At 35.9% G+C, this 22,751-nt stretch overlaps 1 protein-coding gene across 3 annotated transcripts in view; it reads right to left on the bottom strand.

Annotated features, from left to right (window-relative positions):
- The window catches only part of DMD (dystrophin), a 1,232,979-nt gene that overhangs the window by 238,634 nt on the left and 971,594 nt on the right, over positions 1-22,751 (bottom strand). For all 3 annotated transcript variants that reach the window (XM_075717957.1, XM_075717963.1, XM_075717968.1), the window contains one exon: positions 20,357-20,546. In XM_075717957.1, coding sequence (XP_075574072.1) covers positions 20,357-20,546 — 190 coding nt within the window. The remainder of the gene's footprint in view (positions 1-20,356; positions 20,547-22,751) is intronic.

Raw genomic sequence — 22,751 nt, 5'->3', positions numbered from 1 at the left:
ATGGCTTGGGAGTGCAATGTAAAATGAATTTAAAAAAATGAAAAATGAATTTAAAAAATCCAATTTCAGAACCACCAAATTCATTTAGCACAAGCAACAGTTTAACTTAAGCCCAGAGAACCCCAGTCCTAACAGGGGTTTTCTTCAAAACTACTGAAGCACATATAGAGCAAAACAGACGTACGGCTTCTTTACAGAACATTAAGTGCTAAGCATTTCATAACAACAGAATTTTCAAAAGCACATCTTAGGGTAAAGCTGTCAAGAATATCAGGTTTGCAAACCAACCCCACTAACAGACAAGCATGTCTGTGGTTATAACCCACTGTAGCTAAAAAGAATCTGGCCTGGGTGCATTCTGAACTTGAAGGTTAGAGCTTGACATAGTCCAACCTTTAAAAAAAAAAAAAAAAAACCAACACATTTTTCATTTGAAAGGACACTTATTTTTATGACCTTAGAGTCTCACACATACCTAGATGTATGTCTGTCTTTCTGCAACACTGCTCCATCTATTACCTATGCTAACATATGAATATCACAGACATTCCACCTCTCCACCCAGATGCTAATGCACTAACAGCAGCAAAACAACTATACAGAAAATAAAGAGTAATATCAGCTACTCGTATCACAAATATATAACAAGCATACATATCGCAACAGATGCACTGGTTTGCTTTTACAGGACTAATGTACTCAGATAATATCTGCATGTTCTTCAGCACAGCACTAATACTAAATGAGAACTGGAAATTTGTTTCTCAGAATTTTTTGAGTGGTATGACTGCTAGGGCAAAATTTAAGGAACAAAGACAAAAAATAAGAACAAAAACTTACTTCTATGGTTGTTTTAACTCAAAACAGATATCATAAGTGTAGCAGAAAACTTAAAATAGCACAATATTTCTCAGTGCCTGAAAAGGGTGATGAAAAGGGAATTGTTTAAATTTATCCTCTCCCTGTTCATTAATATGCCATGAGACAATTATGATAGTCTCAAAATAATTTAAATTATAAAATAATTTTAGCAAATAATTTTGCTGTGTAGAACATGCTGAAGCAATTTATTAACAGTATTTATTATCCCGAACAAGAGCAGCATCGCTTAGTTTGATACAGAGGCCATATAGCATTGCTTTTTTTTTGCCCAAGTGTATGTGTATGGCTCTTAAAGTAAGATTTCTTAAGTATAACACAATTTCCAACATCTGTTTTTAGAAAATATGATGTTGAAGATAGCCAAGCATAAACACATTATTTGTTTGGTTGTCCAGGTGTAAGTCAGCAAGAACAACAATCTTTTGGGAAAACACAAATTTCTCCCTTCTACTTCCCTCATTTCCCAAAACACCAAAACCTAAAAGGACTGGGAATAACTCAAACTGTAAACTGCTACACTAACACCTTTTACAAGACGGTGGGAAAGAGGTGGCATGGGAGCACTGTGTTTGCAAATTCTGGAAAGCGTTCAAGGTTTCCCACCAGCATGTGGCACAGTGTATTTTCTCACTATTCTCTACAGTGGACCAGTAACTCGTTCAGGCCTGTAGGAAGGCATGACTGAACCCAACATTTTGAAAAACTTGTAAAGATTTTATCTTATCTTCAATACTGTAAATATTATCTACCACGTTCCAGATGAAATGATGCTTTATCTTTTAATAGCTCTATTCTTCAAGTCTACTTAGTGTCAGCACTGTATTATAAATACTATCCTAGAAGTGTATCTTAGAATACATTCTGGAGACTGACAGCCAAATGTGAATACTTTGTTCTAAAACTAAATGTACAGGAAATGACATACATGCGCATACATATGTATATACATAAAAAAACCATACACACACTGAATGTATGTATAGTTTACAGTAGTATATATCTATAGCAAGTTTACTATACATACTTCTCTGGCACGCTAAATGTGTAAAGAATTTTAAAAAAAACTTTCTGACTTCATTGGTTCACAGCACCGAGGATCATCTTAACCTAAATTAACTTCATGCTTAATATACATTTTCTAGATTATATTCATAAATGCTTCATAAATGATGCCCGTTTAATATAACAACAGAAAAGGTAACACTTCTACCTGTCTTGCAGAAGAAAATTAAGAAATCAGAAGACTACCAAATAACCTAGACATGCCCTGAAATTACCTGGAAAATAACAATTTCTTGGGTCTTTTACTTCTCACTTGTAAATCAACATTCCCAGGGTAACTTGCAGATTTCAAATAATGGCCAGAAATCTCTGATAACAACTCTGAGAAAAAAAAAACCAAACTAACCACCCCATAATGATATCACATTCTAGGATTCACTAAAGCTATTCTGTATTGTACTTTGTTGCAGTTTTATGGCTTGTGTATTTTATCACTACCTTTTTTTTTTTAAATTTTTTTTATAGATTATCCCTTACATAAAATCAAGTATCAAAGGAGTAATTATCATCACAGTAGTTAAGAATAAGTAAGGTTGTGTTAATTTCCAAGATATCTGACTGTCAATAGTTTTAAATATTTTCTGTTCTATCATTTTATTCCCAATGGGTAAGACAGACACACATCAGTAATTTCAGGGCCAGTTCCTGCCTGTAATACTCATCCTGTATGGTATAATATCTCTTTAAATTAATTTAACCTCTAATCAGAGAGAGTACAGAGGAATAAGGTTGGAACAACCCAGGCTTGAAGCTAAATCAGATTATTGCAAAGGGATGGAACTGAGATATCACCTGAGGCAGAAGGAGCGTTGATAGCACCCCAGACAACAAAGCTATATAGAAAATACACCATACCTGCCATACGAAGACCAAAATACAAAGCCAAGACCAAAATGCAACAAAAGATGCTCTAGTCAGGTAATGCAAAGTGACAGATATTTTACTAAGACTGACAATAAAATCAGCATCCTTCTGGTAACTTAGAGAATTATTTTCTACCTAACCATACACCTTATAGATTCAAGGTAAAATACTCCACTGTGCTTATAGTCATCCTGCACCGTATATGTAGCATATCCTGACTTAAAATTGTCAGCACCTCTAGCTGGTGCTTAAGAGGTATCAATGAAATTAACCACATTTGCTTTTCACTTAATTACCACAATGCTTGAGATGTGAGTGGCTTCAATTCCAGCTCTCTTGCCCAAGCCTCTGACAGAAATACAGAGATTTAACTTTCAAAGGATCCAGCCTGTGCTTTCCTTTTTGTGCTGTTTTTTGAAATTTTGAACTCATTTGTTTTATGTAAAGTAACTGCAATAATATTGCCTCTGAGTTAGCTCTGCAATAATTCACTCGTGGTACAGCAATAATTGAGCAAACAGAAACTTCTAACAGAGGCATTATTTTCTATTATTTATTGTAATATTTTTTTCAGAATTTAATGAGAAACATTTCAAAAGCAACACTTTTATCCTTTCATGTTAAATTAATTTACAGTGCTATAAGCCATAATGAAAATAGAGAAATCATCAACAAAAAAGCATGTTAATAAAGACAGATTTCTACAGAGTTTTTTAACTAAACTCATAAAATAATTTTTTCTATTTCTGTCAGGTCCAGCTTGTCTCTATTTGTTCCCAATTATTTAGACATACAGTGAAAATTACATAACAATGAAAAGGCAGAAGCTACATCAGGACAAAGAAATTGAGAATAAAAAATACTTTTTAACTTATACTAATATGAATCAGGTTTGTTTATTTTATTCTGAATCTGCCCCTGTCTAGCATGGAAAATGCCAACCTCCAGCCTAGTGTTGTAAAGCTCTTAGAAAAATATTGGAGGGGGGTGGGGTGGGGGTGGTGAGGATCAAATTAAGTAAGCTAGCCTCAAAAATGAGAGAAAATAAAATAATAATTTAAAAAAGACCCCCAAACCAAAATATATAGCTTCCTCTCCCTTTCCTCTATCTCACCCCAACACCTGGTTCAGAGACTTTATACTGAGCCAGATACAATAGGCATTGACATTCTGTAAAATTCCTTTTGATACCAACAGGATTTGAGTCTCCCAGGATTAGGCTTAATGCAAGGAATTCATAGCTGTGGAAAAGTAACTAACTGCAGCTGCAAGTTTGCTCTAAGGACAACATGTGGCCTTTCTTCTTTCATGCCCCGATGACAGAGCTGGATTATAACTGGGTAATCAACCTGGTTTTACCTGAGGCAGCATGCAGCCCAGCAACACCTGGGTGTATTACATGTAGGTTACATGACTAACAGGAAACACAAGATAATGAAAAAAACAAGCTGTCATGTTATAGCTCCCATTGCAGAAATAACATTTCGTGGCACTATTTTTCAGGTGGTGCTAACCCTCCATAGTGTTTCATGTCACACAAATTGAAGGCTAAAATAAATTGGCTAATTGTAGTTTTTAAAGCCAATCAACAAGCTGGGATTTAAACACTGCTGCAACTCTTACTCATGAGGTATGGAATTACAATACCACAGTTAAAAAGAAGAGATGATCTGTTGAGGTTAACGTACTGTTGTGTCTGTAATTGGTGTAATGTAAGTGAGAACAGGTTTATTTCGTAGCTTTGATCTAGCAGGTTTCCAGTTTATAGGAAGAAAGGATTTGTCACTTCATTTATAGATCAGTGAAATACACTTTGATATAAACAGTACAAAAAATAGCAGGACAACTGTAAGCTTTCCCCAGCAAAAGACCTTTGAAGTTCAAGAATGAAATTTAGTGACTCAATCTTTTTGGTTTTATACTTAGTCCTCTAGGAAGTGCTCCTTGCTATTCTTTTTTTGCTGAACTACGAAGTAGTTTCAGAAAAACAGTCATTAAAATTGTGTCCAACCCAGCAGCATGAGGTAGAAATTAAAATTAAGTAGGTTTACTATAGTAGACAATGTATGGTAATTCTGGAAAGGATATAATTTATATATTTAATCTGCCTAGTTACTAGCTAACTCTCATATTTACTCCATTGGCAATGTTCCCCTAAAAAGCTGTAATATCCGATTCAGACACCAGAAATTAAAATTCTGGCATTAAAAAAAAATAAGTCTTATAGTCACTTTTGAGGGTTAATTCAGTTATTTCATAACAAATTATTCAGTGTAACCTGACAGAAGATCTTCCTGACTGATACAAATTTGTCAATCATGCTTCTATAAGCTATAGAGTCTTTTAACAAGAAAAAAAATATGCAAAGAAAGAAAGGTACAAGAAAATAAAAATGTTCTTCTTCTGAACTCATTCATATGCATGCATCTTGGTACTCATGGCCTCTTTTGGTTTTGCATTACCTTTTCAACTATATAGACAGTACAGAATTGAAGCCATTTATTTTAAATCGAGAGTCCAGATGCTTTCATTCACATACCAACATCTCTGGTGACTGTTAGTATACCATACTTAAAATGACCTAAACAACCGGGTGATAAGCAATATACACTTTTCTAAGCTATATTTGTTCATAAACATTGTCTTCTGGTTTAGATGCCATAATCTGGTCAGCTGAAATCTTCTAATTTATTGAGGCAAAAATGGACAGCTACGTTCCAGATGTCTCCTGCCATTCCTCCAGCCTCTTCCAGCTCTATTCTGATTCAGCAGTTATTCCACACAAAAGGACTAATGCAAAAACCTACTGTATCTTTGCAGCCACTTCAATCCAACTTTAAATCACAAAGGGCCCTATATTATCATAACTAAACCACAAATCACCCACACTTGCAGGTAAACTGCTAAACCAAACTCTGAGAATAGCTTGGCATAAATAACTTGGAAACATCATAACCCTAAAAAGACTTCTCCCTGTCTCAATGACCAAAGTATCTAATAGAAAAGTGACAAGAGATGGTAAATGCAGAGTGAAAGAGAGAGAGGGAAGAACAAGGATCCCACAAGTCTTAAGAAAATGAGCATCATGTCCCTTTCACATACCTTAAAATAAACAGGTCTCCTTCTGTATGCACAGGATAGCAGATAAACTTACTTCCCACTATGCTTCCCTTCTTGAGGCCTGTTCTGCCTCATTTTTTTAGTACTAAGAAAAATGGTTTCCCTGGGCTGAGTTATTGACTGCTACCAACGATAGTTAATAGGCTACAGTAACAGAAGGCAAATGGACTTCCACACTCTGGTGTGGGTTCTCTTCACCTCATTCCCTTCCCTCCCCTCAGAAGCAGCAGCAGTCCTGCAGGCAGCAGAATTGCACAAAGAATTCATGGGCAAAAATCTGAGTGATTATGGTAGTCACGGAGTAGGTTCATAGCTGTGCCCATTCAGATGTCCTGACAACTACACCAGTCTGACTGAAGCAGTGAAAACCTTGTTTTGCAACAGTGAGAAATTCACTATCCCCAGGAGTGGTATAAAGGTGCTGAAATGCTTTCCCTAAGCGAACAAATATTTGTTTTCAAGGAAAATTCCTGCAGAAGAGAGACACATGAAGAACAGAAAGCATTGACACCTTTCCCACCTGGTGACAACGAAGAGGTTAGACAAGCCAGAACAACACTTGTCAGCAAGGCAGAGAAAAACCAAACAAATTTCACTGCCTCAACACTTACCGGACATTCATGTGGGTCAGAAGACAACACAGCTTAAAACTTAGAGTGATCTGGCAGAAGAAACTTTCTAGGCATATCTTCACATACCTTCATCATTGCCTATGACTAAATTCATGGCCATCATTTGGGGGAAAAGTGATATCACTTTTATCTGAGTTTATTTCGTTCTCTTCTATCACCTCATGGGTAACTGCACAATTTAGAAATATACTGAGTGATACAATACAAGAATACAATACAAGAAAGACATTGAGGTGCTGGAGCGTGTCCAGAGAAGGGCAATGAAGCTGGTGAAGGGTGTGGAGCACAGGCCTTATGAGGAGCGGCTGAGGGAACTGGGGTTGTTTAGTGTGGAGAAGAGGAGGTTGAGGGGAGACCTTATTGCTCTCTACAACTACCTGAAAGGAGGTTGTAGTCAGGTGGGGGTTGGTCTCTTCTCCCAAGTAGTTAGCAATAGGACGAGAGGAAATGGCCTCAAGTTGCATCAGGGGAGGTTTAGATTGGACATTAGGAAAAATTTCTTCACGGAAAGGGTAGTCAAGCATTGGAACAGGCTGCCCAGAGAGGTGGTGGAGTCACCATCCCTGGAGGTGTTCAAAAAACAGGTAGACGTGGCACTTTGGGACATGGTTTAGTGGGCATGGTGGTGTTGGTTTGATGGTTGGAATGGGAGGTCCTTTCCAATCTTAATGATTCTAGTTTTTACTTTCATTATAAATGATCCAGCCACCAAGCCAGGAGGCATGGGGTTGCTACTCTACCCTTAATTGGTTTAGTGGTGGACTTGGTAATGTTAGGTTAATGGTTGGACTGGATGATCTTAAAGGTCTTTGCCAACATAAACGATTCTATGATTCTAAGATGCATGAAACTATAAGCTCTTTAGCCTGTTTTAGGTAAAAGACAATCAAATGAAGTCATAAAAAACAAAACAACCCACACAAACAAAAAAAACCCAAAAGATAAACAGCATTAACATTTACAGTACAGAGAGCGAGCGCACACACACTTTTTTTATATATATATATGTAATCACACCAAGTTTATGCACCTATTGCAGCCAGTTAGTTATTTAGCTACTCCTTCTAGGTTCTCTCTAAATCAGAGGAGGGACATATGCTTCCCCAGAAGGCAAATAGCCCCAGCTCAGCTGGGCTAAAGTGCCCTCTGGAAGTGCTTCTCTCTTACCATTGTCTATGCAGAATTAAGAACAGGTATTGCAACCAAGCTGAGCTGGGTGGCACAAACTCTTGCAGTAACACAAGTTCAGAAACACCTATTGGACATTTCTTCATGGTGTGAGAAGGTACAAATACGAGCTGCTGTTGTGTTGCTAGTAAGATGAAGACAATGGGGTAACTACATTTGGCCAGCCGAATAGCTTTCTAGATCCCACTGACTGCCATAGGAGCTTAAACACTTACCTCACACTCACACTGCTGACACCTAAAAATAGGTGTCAGAAGCTACCTCTTCAACCCTACCACCTACACTATGCCAGTATGGACAGGTGTCAGATACACAACAGACTGGTTACATGGCCTCTAAAAAAAAAAATGCAAAGGCAGACAAAACACTGAAGAGATGACATTGTTGTACCTCTATAACCTGGTTACTGGTTATTACCTGGTATTAACTGATACCTGGATACAAACAGCAGAGATTGTGGCCGCTTGTACCAGTGTTTAAGGACACATCCTCCTAACTTCACCTAAAGAAAATCCACAGATGACAAGGTTATTTGGAAAAAAAAAAAAAAAAAAATATAGCCCACAAGGTGAACAGGTTATCTGAAACTGTATAATCCTAAAACCAGATGAGAATAGCTATAAAGGATAATAGAATATATATAAAAATATAATACATATAACAGGAGAATCTATATAATAGAATTTATGTGAGCCTACATCTGATTTCCAGTGTCATAGTCTCTAAATAATGTCATTCAATCTCATGTTAAGCAGCTCAATACCTATTTTAGGGTACTTGGTAGATATCATAAAATCAGATGATTCCCACACACAGAAAAGTATACATAAAATCAGAGAATTGACAACACAAAAATAGAAATTATAAACCCTAGAAAGCGTACTAATGTACATTGAAGTAGCTATATATTTTCGTTACAATACTCAACTTCTGAAAATGCAATTATTATACTAAAAATTTCAGAGAAGATAAGCCCAAATCTAGTTAACTTTATGGAGACAAAATGTAGCAAAACTATGATAAGTAACCATAATTTAAGGCTGACTTTCCAGAATTCCCAAACAACATGCATTTTACCCAACAGAAAAATCCTGAACATCAGTTTAGGATCTCCTAACGTAATTACAGCACTGCCACAAAGGAGGACAAAGGTCCTCCTCCGGAAAGTTGCTATTGTTTTCAGTGACAACAGGTGATGAACCCACTGGAATCATTACAAAACAGTCTGAGGTAATACTTCTGTACTACTAATCACTGTAGTAAAAAAACCCTTTTCATTTCACATGTGGGATAAATGGTAGTTTCTGTGGTGACCATCAATAAACCAGAACCAGGCTCCCAAGAGGAAACACGTAAAATGAACTGGTAACCAAAGAAAATAAATTATTCAAATGAAAAATGTGGCACAAAAGGATAAATGCACATGTGGAACTTTGTACTGACAGAAGAGATTCAATTTCTTGTCAGCAGTTGAAAGAAAGAAAGTCTAAACTTCTCACAGAAAATGAAATAGGCACTCACTTGTTGATAACATAGACAAAGTTATTCTTGTCAAACTTGCTGTCAGTTTAGGGGGTGGGATTTGCTATGCTATGTCATACAACTGCTGCACAGTGCATAATGCAGAATAGCTAGTATTGTGAAAATGTGTAAATTCGCGTGCAGAAAATCTGCACTATGGCAGCTATATACTCATAAAAAGGAAAAATTTGCAACATTTCTTAGAAGACAACTATTTTTCTCAGTACAGTCTAAAAACCTTTCACAAAACAAGTAGAACTTGTCTCTGAAAAGCATTTGTGACTTTATTTTATACCTTATTTGTATTCTTTGTAGGTCATTGCCTTCTTACATATTCAGGAAGATATCTGCCCTAAGCCAAAATTAATGCTTATGTGCTATATAATTTATCCTTTTTGTAGTAACATGTTAATAACCGCAAACAAGCATTTTTTTTTTTACCTGCCTTGGAAAAATACACATATGGTCTCACAAACAAAAAATTATGTACACTTCAGCCACGCATTTTGAATAGTATGGTATGAGGTATAATTGCAAAAGACACAGACACCCTTCCAAGCTCATCAGAAGAATATATTAAAAGCTACCGTTGGGTTTTTGCAAACAGTTTTTATTGACTATTCACTTTTCAAATAAATCTGCTAGAAACAATACAAAGTAAATGGAAGAACTAATGGCAGATTAGACTGTACCAGTAAATACTGATGATCACAGGAAGATCAAATGGCAGAAACCTTCAAAGTTTTGGTAACCACTCAATCTCATTCCTATCACTTCAAGTTGATAGGCTGCAGCAAAACACGGCATAAGCATAGGAAGACTATGAGAGAGCCCATCCATCCACTTAGAATCATAGAATTGTTTAGGTTGGAAAAGACCTTTAAGATCATCCAGTCCAACCATTAACCTACACTACCAAATCACTTCTTTGGATGTGGGAGATCCTGTTTTAGAAAAGCCTACACAAACAGAGATGAGGCATCCTAGAAAAATGACAAGGTCAGGAGAAAACATAGGAATTGGAACCTATTCAGGAATAATGGCAAAAACCATCTTATCCATTCTATCCCATTTCTATTTGTGATTTTCCATGCTATTCTCTAATAATCTTACTTCGTACAACACAACTTCACACTTAATGCTACAAAAGCTTTTCTCATCTAATCCGCGTTTGAAAAAAAAAATCTGTTTAAAGCTGGTAGGGTTTGAATGCTGATCTGCAAGTGAAAACAGGACCACCCTTCTGGTGTGCTCAATAAACTTTTAAAGAGGAAAAACATAAGTCAACCAAGTGAGCATATACTATGTTATTTAGCACGTTTGACAAGTGGGATTTTTCTTCTACCTTGATTATTATGAGAACATATGCAAATAAGAAATTAAAGGAAGAAATTTGTCTGTCTTCTTGTTTGCAAATGACCACTTCATATGTGAGACTTCTGACAATTGAGAGCTCTTTATTTTCCTGGGAATAAGTTTTAAGAATACTTACAACTCACTCTAGTAACTAAGTACTAGATCACTTACTAAAATAAGCCTTTTACTTTCTAAAAGAAATTTGGTGCTGATTAGGGTTTTAGTTTAAGTTCAGAAACAGGAAAGGCAGAAGCAGAATATATCATTAGTGTATCCACTCCAAGATAAGCTGCAGCATCAATACATTTTCTGGTTTTATAATAAAGTTTATCCAAACTAAATTAATTAAAACAAAATGTTTGACACCAAGCAGCAACATCCATGTATCTGTTTTATTGCTGATTTCCTGAGCATTTCTCTTTGATATGCAGTTAGGAACAGCAGCAGTAGCATTGCCTTCCCCATTGAGAATCAGAATCTAAACCTCCCTGTGAAAGTATTCAGCTTTCTGCTAATGTAGCACTATGCACTAACTTGAGTCTACGCAGCTGCTCCACTTCCCAGCTTTTCTTCGCTTCTTTCTGTGTTATTCCTCCCTGCACTGAAAGCCTCCTGTTCCCCTTTTTCATATCCTTACCTACACCAAAGCACATCATCATATGGAAATGATGCCGAAATAGCCATTGTTACTTGAATGGAGCAAAATCACACCTTCAAATGATAGCAGGAATACTAGTATATCAATATTATAAGATACTGCTTGACCACATGCTGGGCTGTTAAGCAATTTTTTAATAAAACTGTTACTTCTCTGAGAAGGAAAAACAAACCACAAACCAGCAAGCCTAACCCAGATGACAAACTACAGTAGTGTAAACCAAACATAAATAAACAAACGTAACTCAATTTATTTTCAGACTTGATCCCTAGAATGCATTTGAAAGGGTTACTCATTTGCTTCTCTTTTAGGACTTAAAGCTTCAAACACAAATATACACTTAGAACTATGTGCATAAGAAGTCTCGTTGATTTCTCCAGTTTTACCCATTTTCATAGGACTGTAGATTATACACTCTAAACCAACAATGTCCTTATCTTTGTGCCTTCTATAGCGGCACATTAATCATGTAGTTGAGTGATATGATGTTAAACTATGCTAAAAAGTGTCTCTGGCCCTTTGTGCTACTGGATTATTGCATCTATCACATCTATCTATGGTTCATAAAATAAAAATAAAAATACCCCACAGAACCTGATTGAACATTGACACCATCTTTGTTCTGGTCTTCAGGCACATTTATACACACTATACACTGATAGGTGGTCAGAGTTACCAGAGGCTACCTTTTTATGTTGTAAAGTACTTCTTTCTCCTCCATCCAATGCATTCAATTAAAAATACAAGTATTAACACAAAACACTATTCTTCTACCAAAATATATGATCTTACCAGCAAACTAGGAACTCAGTGTGAATAGACCTAAGCAGAAGGACCATAGCTTGTAGGAGGTCTCAGTCCAGAACTGTGCTAACAGTTCCCACTCTGCGCAAAAGCATCAATATGATAATACACTACAAAGGTAAATCCCAATTAAAAAAAATAATAATTTCAAGCTAATCACCATTCATGTTTGGATTATAACTTTTGAGGAAATCTTTATTTTAGGTGCAAGAGTAATGGATTGAGAGAAAAAAAAAAAACACTTGGAGGCCAAAGGTTGCAGATTTCAATTCTGTGCATAACAAAATAAACCCCAATTTTAGTTTACGGTACTCTGAAAAACACTTGCACTACTTTCATCGCTTACCTCTAGCTTTCACCTTTTAATCTCCCCATCAGTTTCCACTAAGAAGAGTAATTTTGAAATATGTAATTATTTTTATTCCCTGTTGTCCCTTCTCCTCACTTCACCTTTTTCTTTTTACTATCCACTTTTCCTCCTTGCTCACTTAAACATATTACTCAGGAACCCCTAGGAGATGCTTACAAAACTTTCTCAAGAAATAGCAAGAAATTTTTCAGTTTCTTACTTTCTCATATTAAAGCTTTTCCATTTGTAGATTTAAGTAAAAATTAATTAAGCTACAGAATGACTGACTATATGACCAGTGATTATGGGCTCAGATCGGAGACCACAAAAAAAAAAAAAAAAAAAAAAAAAAAAAAAAAAATCACAGAACAGTCAAGGCAGGAAGGCACCGCTGGAAATAATCTGATCCACCCGCCCTGCTCAGAGCAGGCCATGTCCAGCCAGGGTTTGAAGATCTTCAGTAACGGAGATGCACAGCCTCTCCAGACAGCCTGTTTAGTGATTTGGCCATCCTCACATGTTTTTGTTTTGTTTTGTTTTTTCTTGCACTAGTCTGGAACCTCCTGTGTTTCAGTTTGTGCCCACTGCCTCTCCTCCTGTCATTGAGCACTACTGAGGAGATCTTGGCTCTGTCTTCTTTACACATTCCCTGTCAGGTATTTACATACCTGGATAAAATCCCCCTGAGCCTTCTCTTCTCCAGGGTAAACAGTGCCAGCTCTCGCAGCCTCTCCTCATATGAAAGACACTCCAAATCCTTAATCATCTTTGTTGCCCTTTGCTGGGCTTGCTCCAGTAAGTCCATGTGTGTCTCATACTGAGGAGCCCAGCCCTGGACCCAGCACTGACTCCAGATGAGTCTCACCAGTGCTGAGCACAGGGGAAGGAACACCACCCTGTGACCTGTTGGCAACACTTTGCTCAGTGCACTCCAGGGTGCTGCTGGCTGCTTTTGCCACAAATGTGCCAGATTAGGGTTTAAGGACAAAATAGAATCAGTCCAAGGAAGGTGAAGAGCAACTTTTCCTAGTATTAGCTGGGTGAGCAGGCACTTAGCTCTGATAGAAAACATTCAGATTCAAGCATCTGGTCTCCAACTGGAATGATTGCAAATAAGTGCCATAACCATGACACGTTCACTGGTCATGAGGGAGTCTGCTCGCCAGTCAGGAATTCCATGCCTGCCAAAACTGCAAGTGTAGGTTCATAAGAGGTTTCGTTGGGTCAGGGTGGCCCTTGCTGTTAACAACAAGGAAACATTATTCCCCTCCCTCATGACCACCAATCACAATACTGAAAAATTCTTGACCACGTGTTTTCAAAGTAATATTATCCACTATTTCACAAAATCCATATGGTATCTTTTCACTCTGAGATAAGAACTTGCCCAGTCTCAGATTAGGCTTTAATAGCACTTCTGTTAAAATTTAGATTTTGGAGTTTCTCTTCTATTACTCAATGGAGTAAGATGGCTCTGACAGTTGTTATTCCATTTCAGGTACTATGGAACAAATTTTATTTCAAGATTGGTAACAGGTTAGTGTAAAAGGCAAATCTAGAGGATTAAACTTTAAAAAAAAAATAGGTGAGAGAAGAAGATATTTGATTTTTAAAGTTTTCAGAGAACAATTTCAAGCAGAAGTGAGTGAGAAAGTTTCAGAACAGAGACTGGAAGAACTAGAAAATTAATTACTATGAAATATTTTTTAGTAAAGTCAATTGAACTGAGCAAGGATGTTACAGATACTCTCTCTCTTCCCTGTTAGTCAGGGTCATCATCTAATCCATACATCATGTCACAAAATTAACTGTGCTGAGCAATTATATGCAAATTATGTTTGAAATAAAGTTGGAAAGAATTTTATTCTCTCAGAGAACCTATACTGCTAAATAACGGAGAAGAGTCAGGGACATGTATCTACCTCAACTTTCTACTATTGAGCTGCTTGGACACCAAGTGAGCACCTTTGAAGTACTGATAGGAATAGAAGAGACGAGAGGGCCTTGCCTGCTGTTCATGTCCCTTGTTTTAGATAAAAACCACAGTGTGAGAAAATATGGGTACCACCCAAACTATACATTCTTAGGTATAACTTAAGGCACTGCATATTTTTCATATTATTAGCAGCAGAACTCCGGCATCTAATGGAAAAATACTTAGGTTATAGGCTAAGTGAGCATGAAGGTGGTAATAAAAATAAATTTGCTATGTTTTTCATGCCAAAGTTATTAACTTTGCTTCATTTATCATATGCAGTCATACTTCTAGTCAGTCTACACTACCAATAATTCATCAGTTATCATAGAATCATAGAATGCTTTGGGTTGGAAGGGACCTTGAGAGATCATCGAGCCCAACCCCCCCTGCAGTAAGCAGGGATTGAACCTGTGAACTTGGCGTTATTAGCACCATGCTCTAGATTATTTCAGATACATTTGGTAACCTGTGCATATAGTACAGAAGCATTCTCTAGTTATTGTTTAACTAGTTGTCACATGCAGTATTCTTTGTCCAATTTCAGTGAAAAAACCCCTGTGATTAGATTCATCTACAAGCTTAATATTTTACGAATGCAATCATTTAATAACAGGATAAATCCACACTAGCTTCAAAATTATATCTCATATTATATAAGCTGTATAAAATGTCACATACAATTATTGTTAAAAAGACAAACCAGAGGAGTATTTAACACAGCTGAGAGTTCATATCACCAGAAGTACAAAAGCAGAAAGTAAAATTAATTATTTTCATCTCCCTCATATGGCTACTTATCAAACCAGGCCTCATGGGGATGCGTGATACATTTCAACCTGACAATAAAAAGCAGCACATAATTACACAACTCCTTGGAGTAACTGGTTTGTATCCCTGAAAATTCTCCAGAAAATATTCTAACTGTGTGAATCACCTCAACTATTATACTGCTGTCAGTTGAGACAAATGATGCATGCAAATACATGCTTATATAAACAAACAGCATGTTTATAATGCAACAGTTTAATATAATTACATCATCAGGTAATTAGAATGTGCAGTTATATAAGTCTCACCCTTCTCCTTCTGCTACTGAATGAACTGCTAAGTACTAGGGGAAGATTAATCTTCATTAGTGACATTTGAGCTAACGGTTTCTGAACATGAAAAGCAAAAGAAACATCTAAAAATATGAGATTTTCTTAGACAAGCCACTTCTACTATATGAAACACTTTCCGCACAGCAAGACATTATTCTTCTAGTTGTTTAAAAAAATAAGTTAAAGCTTGAGAGTGCAAAGCAGAAAACTGCTGGATGACTAAAGGCAAGATAAACATTTTTAGTAACAAGGAGATAAAGCTACTATTGAACTCAGAAATTTAGTTTTTTCATTATTTGTGTAGAGAATTGTTTATCAAAACACTGTTTTATACCTATTGCCTAAAAATAGTAGATTAAAACAAAATCGTAACATTTCAGGACTCCTAAAGACTATTTTCACATTATCCAAGTCCATGCAGCTGCATGAAGGACAAGACAGAGACTGCAGATCAAAGTCCATATGTCATATTTAACCATAACTTCTATGTACTCTATAAACCTAGATAGTTGAAGTTTCTTTCAAAAGGCTCATGAGACAGTGATCTTTAATCAGAAACTACCATCTCATTTTACCTCCTAGGACCTGGATTCAGCCTGGCTGATGAGAGAAAAAAAAAAATTACTTCATGTGGGGGGAAAAAAAAGTCAATTGGAAAACTAATCCTGGCTGAAAGCATTTAGGACCTTTTCTATGCTGGGGCAGGGCTTGTGGTTATACTACATACACTGGATGTTAAAAAACATTAAGGACATAGACTGTACTTGAATGTGTCTGGTTTTATACATGTACAATTTACACAGCAAGTTTCTTGGGATACCCTACAAAACAAATCAGGCAATGACTTGTAAGTGCATTACTGACCCACAGTACAGATTAAAAAAAAAGGCTTATCACTATTTATGGTTTATGGGGCTGATGATAAGGATTAGTGAGCAATAACCCCTTCCCACAAAGTACATAAATGCATATTTCTGAGATTTCAGCGACTTTAATAAAGCTCCTTTCTGTTTGAAACTTTTATATGCATAAGCTGTGCACAAATGGCCACACTTTTGTCATGTTCTTAGTTTTCACCCTTATGCATCAGAATGAATTGTGAGAGAGAACTCCTACAGGCAGGGTATGAAGAGTGGACGAATCAATACAGCAATAACTGAGGAACAGATGAAAAGCCATGCTCTCTTCCCTGACCATTCAGCTGACATCAATAAAATTGTTTTATTGACAAAATTGTGCTTTAAGAAGTCCTCAATATTTGCTCCATTATCCAGTTTTGTAGCAACACAGATGGGCAATATTTGCACCCTTACCAGGAAACCGTACCTATTTTGACAGAAAGCTTTTATAAGGAAGACTGTTGATATGGAGCACTGTGTTATGACTACTGCAATTATTACCAATCTTAATGAATTAATTAATTTTACACCTAAGCATTCTCAGACTATTTACTTTTTTTTTGCCTTTGAATAATTTCCTTATGTCATTCAAATTATTTTTTTAATGAAAAACTTTAGATTAGAAGAACCATAGCATATTTCACTTCATGAACTATGGAACAGTTCATAAACATGGATATGGCTTTTTCCTTATAGGTGGCCTTAGCCAGAGAAAGATCAAGGACATATTTAACTTGCTAGTGTATCTGTAGCTATTGCCTCCACTAATTTATTCCCATACTTTGTTTCCAACTGACTTTTACTGGCGTTGTCCATTCACTTTATATGAAACTCACATACACAGCATCAGAAAAATCTATCAGGTACTAGTGGAGAAGCAGAAGTTTATGTAAGGTTATGTTTCCATCTGCACAGATGTCCCTCCAGTAATGGTGAAATGTTACAAAAGCACTGTTAATCATTTGAGAATAATGCAAACTCTCCAGAAAAACTTGCGGTCACTACAACAGCTTCACACACATTAACACATTGTATTACTGAGTAAACATGCACTGCTTGGTTCAAATAATTTATAGTTAACTTTCCTGAACCTAAAACTTTTGCTGTTACTGAAATCCCTATTCTAATAAGAGAATGGACAAAAAAAAAAAATGATGCTCTAATTACTAAGAACACGCACTAGCAAAAGATACATCTTTTTAAATTAATTGTAGTTAATGACTATGTCTCAAATCAGTGATAATTTAATGAAATGGAAGAAGATGCAAATCTTGAACAGCCACTTTACTGTAGTTCTTAAAATAAAAAAAAAAATGGTCCTTCCCAATTACGATGTCTGAAAAAAGCCCCATTCTGTTTACTTAAACAGAACTTTCCTTATTCCAGTAGAAATAAGAAACTTCTCTTCTACTTGAGGAAGAAAAGAGAAAGGGGAGGGGGGGGGGGGGGAAGTTCTACCAGCTTTTAGAAAGATATCCATCAGGCTCCCTTCAGAAAGACATTTGAAAACCCACTTGTGCTTGTTATATTATGAGATTTCTTTTGGAGGCTTAAAAATGGTATAAAGAGGCTGACACAAACAGTGATAGGCCCAGGAAGAAAACCCAGTCAGTCTATACAGAGACAGATCAGCACGCAGATGCAAATGAAAAAAGCCCACAAACCACACTATCAAAGTATTTCCTCCTGCAATCACCAACTCTAACTAAAGTCTAAAATTATCATGCTGTTGGTGGACAGGTATGTATGAATCTTTTGGGAGCAAAAGACAATGTAACAACCACTTTTTTGCCTTTGCATATTAATGCTTCTTCTTAAGATGTGAGAATAATTTCTCTTGTCCAGCCAAGATTAGTGAACAGAATGATGTTTGCTTTTTGGAAGTGAAACAAATAGGGACTCTGCAACAGTTTTTACCCTTCCTGCCTTTGAAGATCTGGTATTTAAATACCAAAAATCTGGAAAGAAGAATTAAAAATTGAATCTTACATCTCAATTGAAGTGAAGAAAAATCTTTAGAAGAAAGCTTACAGTTCAAAGCAATTGTTCACGGCAGATATTTTATATGCTTCATTAATTATTTATGAAGGGAAGGACTTTTGTGCATTTATTTTGGTCTCTTCTCCCAAGTAGTTAGTGATAGGATGAGAGGAAATGGGCTTAAGCTGCGCCAGGGGAGGTTTAGGTTGGAAATTAGGAAAAATTTCTTTATGGAAAGGGTGGTCAAGCATTGGAACAGGCTGCCCAGAGAGGTGGTGGAGTCACCATCCCTGGAAGTGTTCAAAAAACGGGTAGATGTGGCACTTTGGGACATGGTTTAGTCTAGTCTACCCTTGATTGGCTTAGAGCAGACTTGGTAGTGTAGGTTAATGGTTGGACTGGATGATCTTAAAGGTCTTTTCCAACCTAAATGATTCTATGATTCTATGATCCTATTTTTCCTTTTGTCTATAGCTCTGGATGGTTCTTATGTGGAAATTAAAAAAACCCTAAGATACCAATTGAAAAGATAACCAGGTCTACAAAGCTCTGTTACAGTCAAAAATGAAACATTTGCCCTCAGTTTTTAGGTATCTTTATTTTGCCAAATTATCCATTTTTCAAAGATCACATAAAAAATAAACTTCTGCAAATATGTAATAATTCAGCATCATTACAACCAACCCCCTAATCTAGAGAATATAAAAAGATAGCCTATATTGAAAATTAACCACTCAAGTCTACAGCTATCTTCCATTCAAATCTGCTCTCCAGGATCATGCAACTGAATTCAGAAACACATGAGGACTTAAGGTATATTACCATAAAATCAAATTAGCATAAAGACAGATCGCTATTAAAAATGTAGTTCAAACTTCACTTTTGTCCTGTACAACTGTAGATTTCAGAGTACAATATAATGGAATTTAGCAACAGTTCAGTCAAATAGTTGAAACCATGTATTAATACAGTAGCATCAAAAGAAGGTAGCAGTGTTTCCATCCAATGTACTTACTCAATATAATCACTTATAACTAAAATTTTTCACAGTATGTTTTTCGTAAATAAATTAATGTATAGAGCCTTCAGTGCCTGGAATTTCCAGTTTTGAATGTTCTGTCAACATGAAAATCATGCACTATCAAGGAATATTGGAAAATAGGGCCCTGCCTTCCAAACAGCCAACAACCTCACATTTAAGAAATCTAAGACCTCATACAGACATATGTGCATTCCTCTCAATAACTGTAGTGAATAAAGCACAATGAAAGTACTACAACATATTTCAACAGCACCGTCTCAACTAATTATTTTTCTTTCTCCTCAAGATTCTCCGGAACACCAAATACAACATTCTCTCTCTTTTTTAAGATTTTTTGTTTCCAGAGGAAAACAACTGTCTGAAAACTGTCCAGCCATTAACTATGAAAATTTTAATCATTATCTCTTTTTATTATCACAACAGAGCATGTTGACAATAATCAGCCAAATATCAAATTAACATTTTTCATGTATTTGAAAGTAATGGAGGAAAACTAATTCAGTTAAGCTACCGAGAATAAACGATGCAATTTATATAACTTCTATAAATATCAGAAATGCTTAATAAACTCTCATGTCTGTCAAGTGCTCAATTCAAGACTGTAGCTTGGCAGAGTAATTAATTTTTATGCGATAAAAAAAATCTAAACGCCCATTTCACCAAAGTTTCCTTTCTGTACATTTTAAAGCCATACTTCAAGACACTTTTTCAAACATGTTATATGCTGAAGAATGTCAAAGAGAATCTGATGTGACTCATGTTAGATCCCTGCAACAATCTCCAAAGCAACACTTAAAGGTTAGTAGTAGAGCCAGTTCTCTTTTGAAAAAGAATTTCAGTTTTGTTGAGCAGCTGCACACTGGAAAAAAACCCAGCACTTTGAATACTTGACATACCTCTAAACTGAAGCACTCAGCTTACCTGCCACTGTTTCATGAGCTCCCAAACCGTTTTGGCATCCTCTAGTGTCTTTTCTTTGTGTGTAGCATCCTGCAGGACATTTGCAGTTGTTTCAGCTTCTGTAAGCCAAGCAAGGAACTTTTCGAGATCCAGATAGAATTGCTGCAACATTCTTAGGGCTGATTCCAGTGCAGCTTCACGCTCACCAACCCTGCGCAAATACAAATAGTCAAATGCAGCACTCTTAGGAAGAAAACAAATCTTACTAATGAAATCAAAATGTAACAAAGACACACCATATATTTTTCATGTACCATTCAAGGTAAGTTTGCAGATACATTAGCTACAGAACTTGCACTGTATGTTTGGCAGGTAGGGTTCCTTTTTTATCTTTTCTCCTGAGAAGCAGTAACTGGAATTCATCTGGTAAAAAATTAAGCAAAAGTACTTCTTTGAATGTACTATGCCTGAAACATGTACAATTACAAAAAAATCAGAATTCTCTGGGGTTTTTAATCAAAGACCATTTTCTAATTTGTCATTAACACTACAGTGGGAAAATTTGTTTATTTTTAGAAATAATGAAATAGTTCCTGGCCACTGCATGGTATGATCATTTTAATTATTAGTTTTTATGACTTGAAACCTTTGGAGATTGCGTTCAACACCTTAAACCCTGATAACACTGAAGTTTGCGGGGGAGTTGTGTTTTGTTTTGGGTTTGTTTTTTTTTTTTTTTTAATGTGAATGTGATAAATTACAAGAAAGATCCCTATCAGTTACGTGATAAAATACAATTTCTGAATACAAAGGCTGTCTTAACCTTGGGGGAGATCTAAATGATAGATTGGAAAAGAACACTAAAGGCTCCAGCAATTCTGATGCTGAAAAACATTAAAGTATATCTGTTTTCTATCAGCATTCATGTGCAATGCAGGTGTCATGTAGTCACCAATTTTTTCGCATTTAACTTGAGCTAAATACAGATTTAGAAATGTGAGCAGGTAAGTATGACATACTGTTCATTAACATGAGTCTGTCAAGGCTACTTAGCTATTGTATTACATGCGTATTTATTTAACATCAGCATGATAACTGAGTAATTCTTTAAGCTCAGAAAATATATAGTAAAGTCATTCGATAATTTGTGTTACTTCAAGCGGAATGAACGCAGTTTGATGCATACCTATGTTTAGTCTACAGATCTGTAGTGAGCTGGATATTTCTAGATAGATTTCCTGTCTAGTTATATAGTTATTTCGACAGAGACTAAGACACTAGATTTTAGCAAATATAATTTCTCAAGTTGCAATTTATCATAACTTTACCAGAGAAGGCCATGAAATTTCTAAGTCCTAATCTCTATTTCAAATCCTGTTTGCTGTCATGAAGAGGTTGTACTCCTCGATAAGTAATGATATAATCTTAAAACCTAGTGCACTAGTTGAAGTAAGAAAAGAAACAGAAAATTAACACAAGTTTTGCTGAGTGGCACTGACTTAACATGTTTTTCGACAAGCATATAAGTAAATTGCAGCAAAGGATAGTAAGAACAGAAAAATTCACTCAGAGTACAGGTGAGGACAACCATTTCAGAAAAAAAAAAAAAAAAAGAAAAAATCCTCCCTAAGAGTCAAATCTCACCATAGCTACCATATTTCTGTCATATTTTTAATCCTTTAACATCTTATTTATTTTTCCCAAACATTTTGTGAAAAAAGGAATTTATTCTTGGATCTTTTTTTTGATTCAAAAACTGAGAAAGCTATTGAATGCCTCACTACAAAGTCATCCATCAATTTTTTTAAGACTTAAAAATGGACTGGATTTTTATCTCAGATACACCTGTTGCCATCTTCAAGAATTCTCCACATCATGGCACTACTTAGCCTGTATTAGAATGCGTGCTCAGGGGGCCTCTTAGGAGGAGAGTGAGACACACTTAGCTTCAGAATAGTGAACATGATCTCTTTCCCAACTTTATTCTACATGGACAAAAACATGGCTTGTGGTTAGGCCACTCTTCAATTTTAAAACAACTGCAGTGAAAGAATTTGTTGCTCTTTTGTTAAACTAAAAAATTATTACATAGATATCACATCTAAATATATGAACAATATGCATTAAATCGGTATAAACTTAAAAAAAAAAAAGAAACAGAAAATCTTTTACCTGGCAAATACTGTATTGACCTATTTGTCACTGTCAGCTCAAACATAGGATTACATTTATTCAATAGAACTTGGAAATGCAATAAACTTACATAAACTAAAAATATTTTACCCAGTTCTTCAGAGCACAATTCTATTGTAAGATATGCTTTATAGCATTATTCTAATTCATTTTGTAGTGTGCAACATAATAGCTAATATCAGTGGCTCTGCAGAATCAGGTATAACACTTTTTTCACATGCAG

The sequence above is a fragment of the Pelecanus crispus genome, chromosome 1 (genome assembly GCF_030463565.1).
Source record: "Pelecanus crispus isolate bPelCri1 chromosome 1, bPelCri1.pri, whole genome shotgun sequence".
Taxonomy (NCBI): Eukaryota; Metazoa; Chordata; class Aves; order Pelecaniformes; family Pelecanidae; genus Pelecanus; species Pelecanus crispus.
The sequence above is the reverse complement of the archived record's forward strand: the minus strand, read 5'-3'. Positions and strand labels throughout refer to the sequence as shown.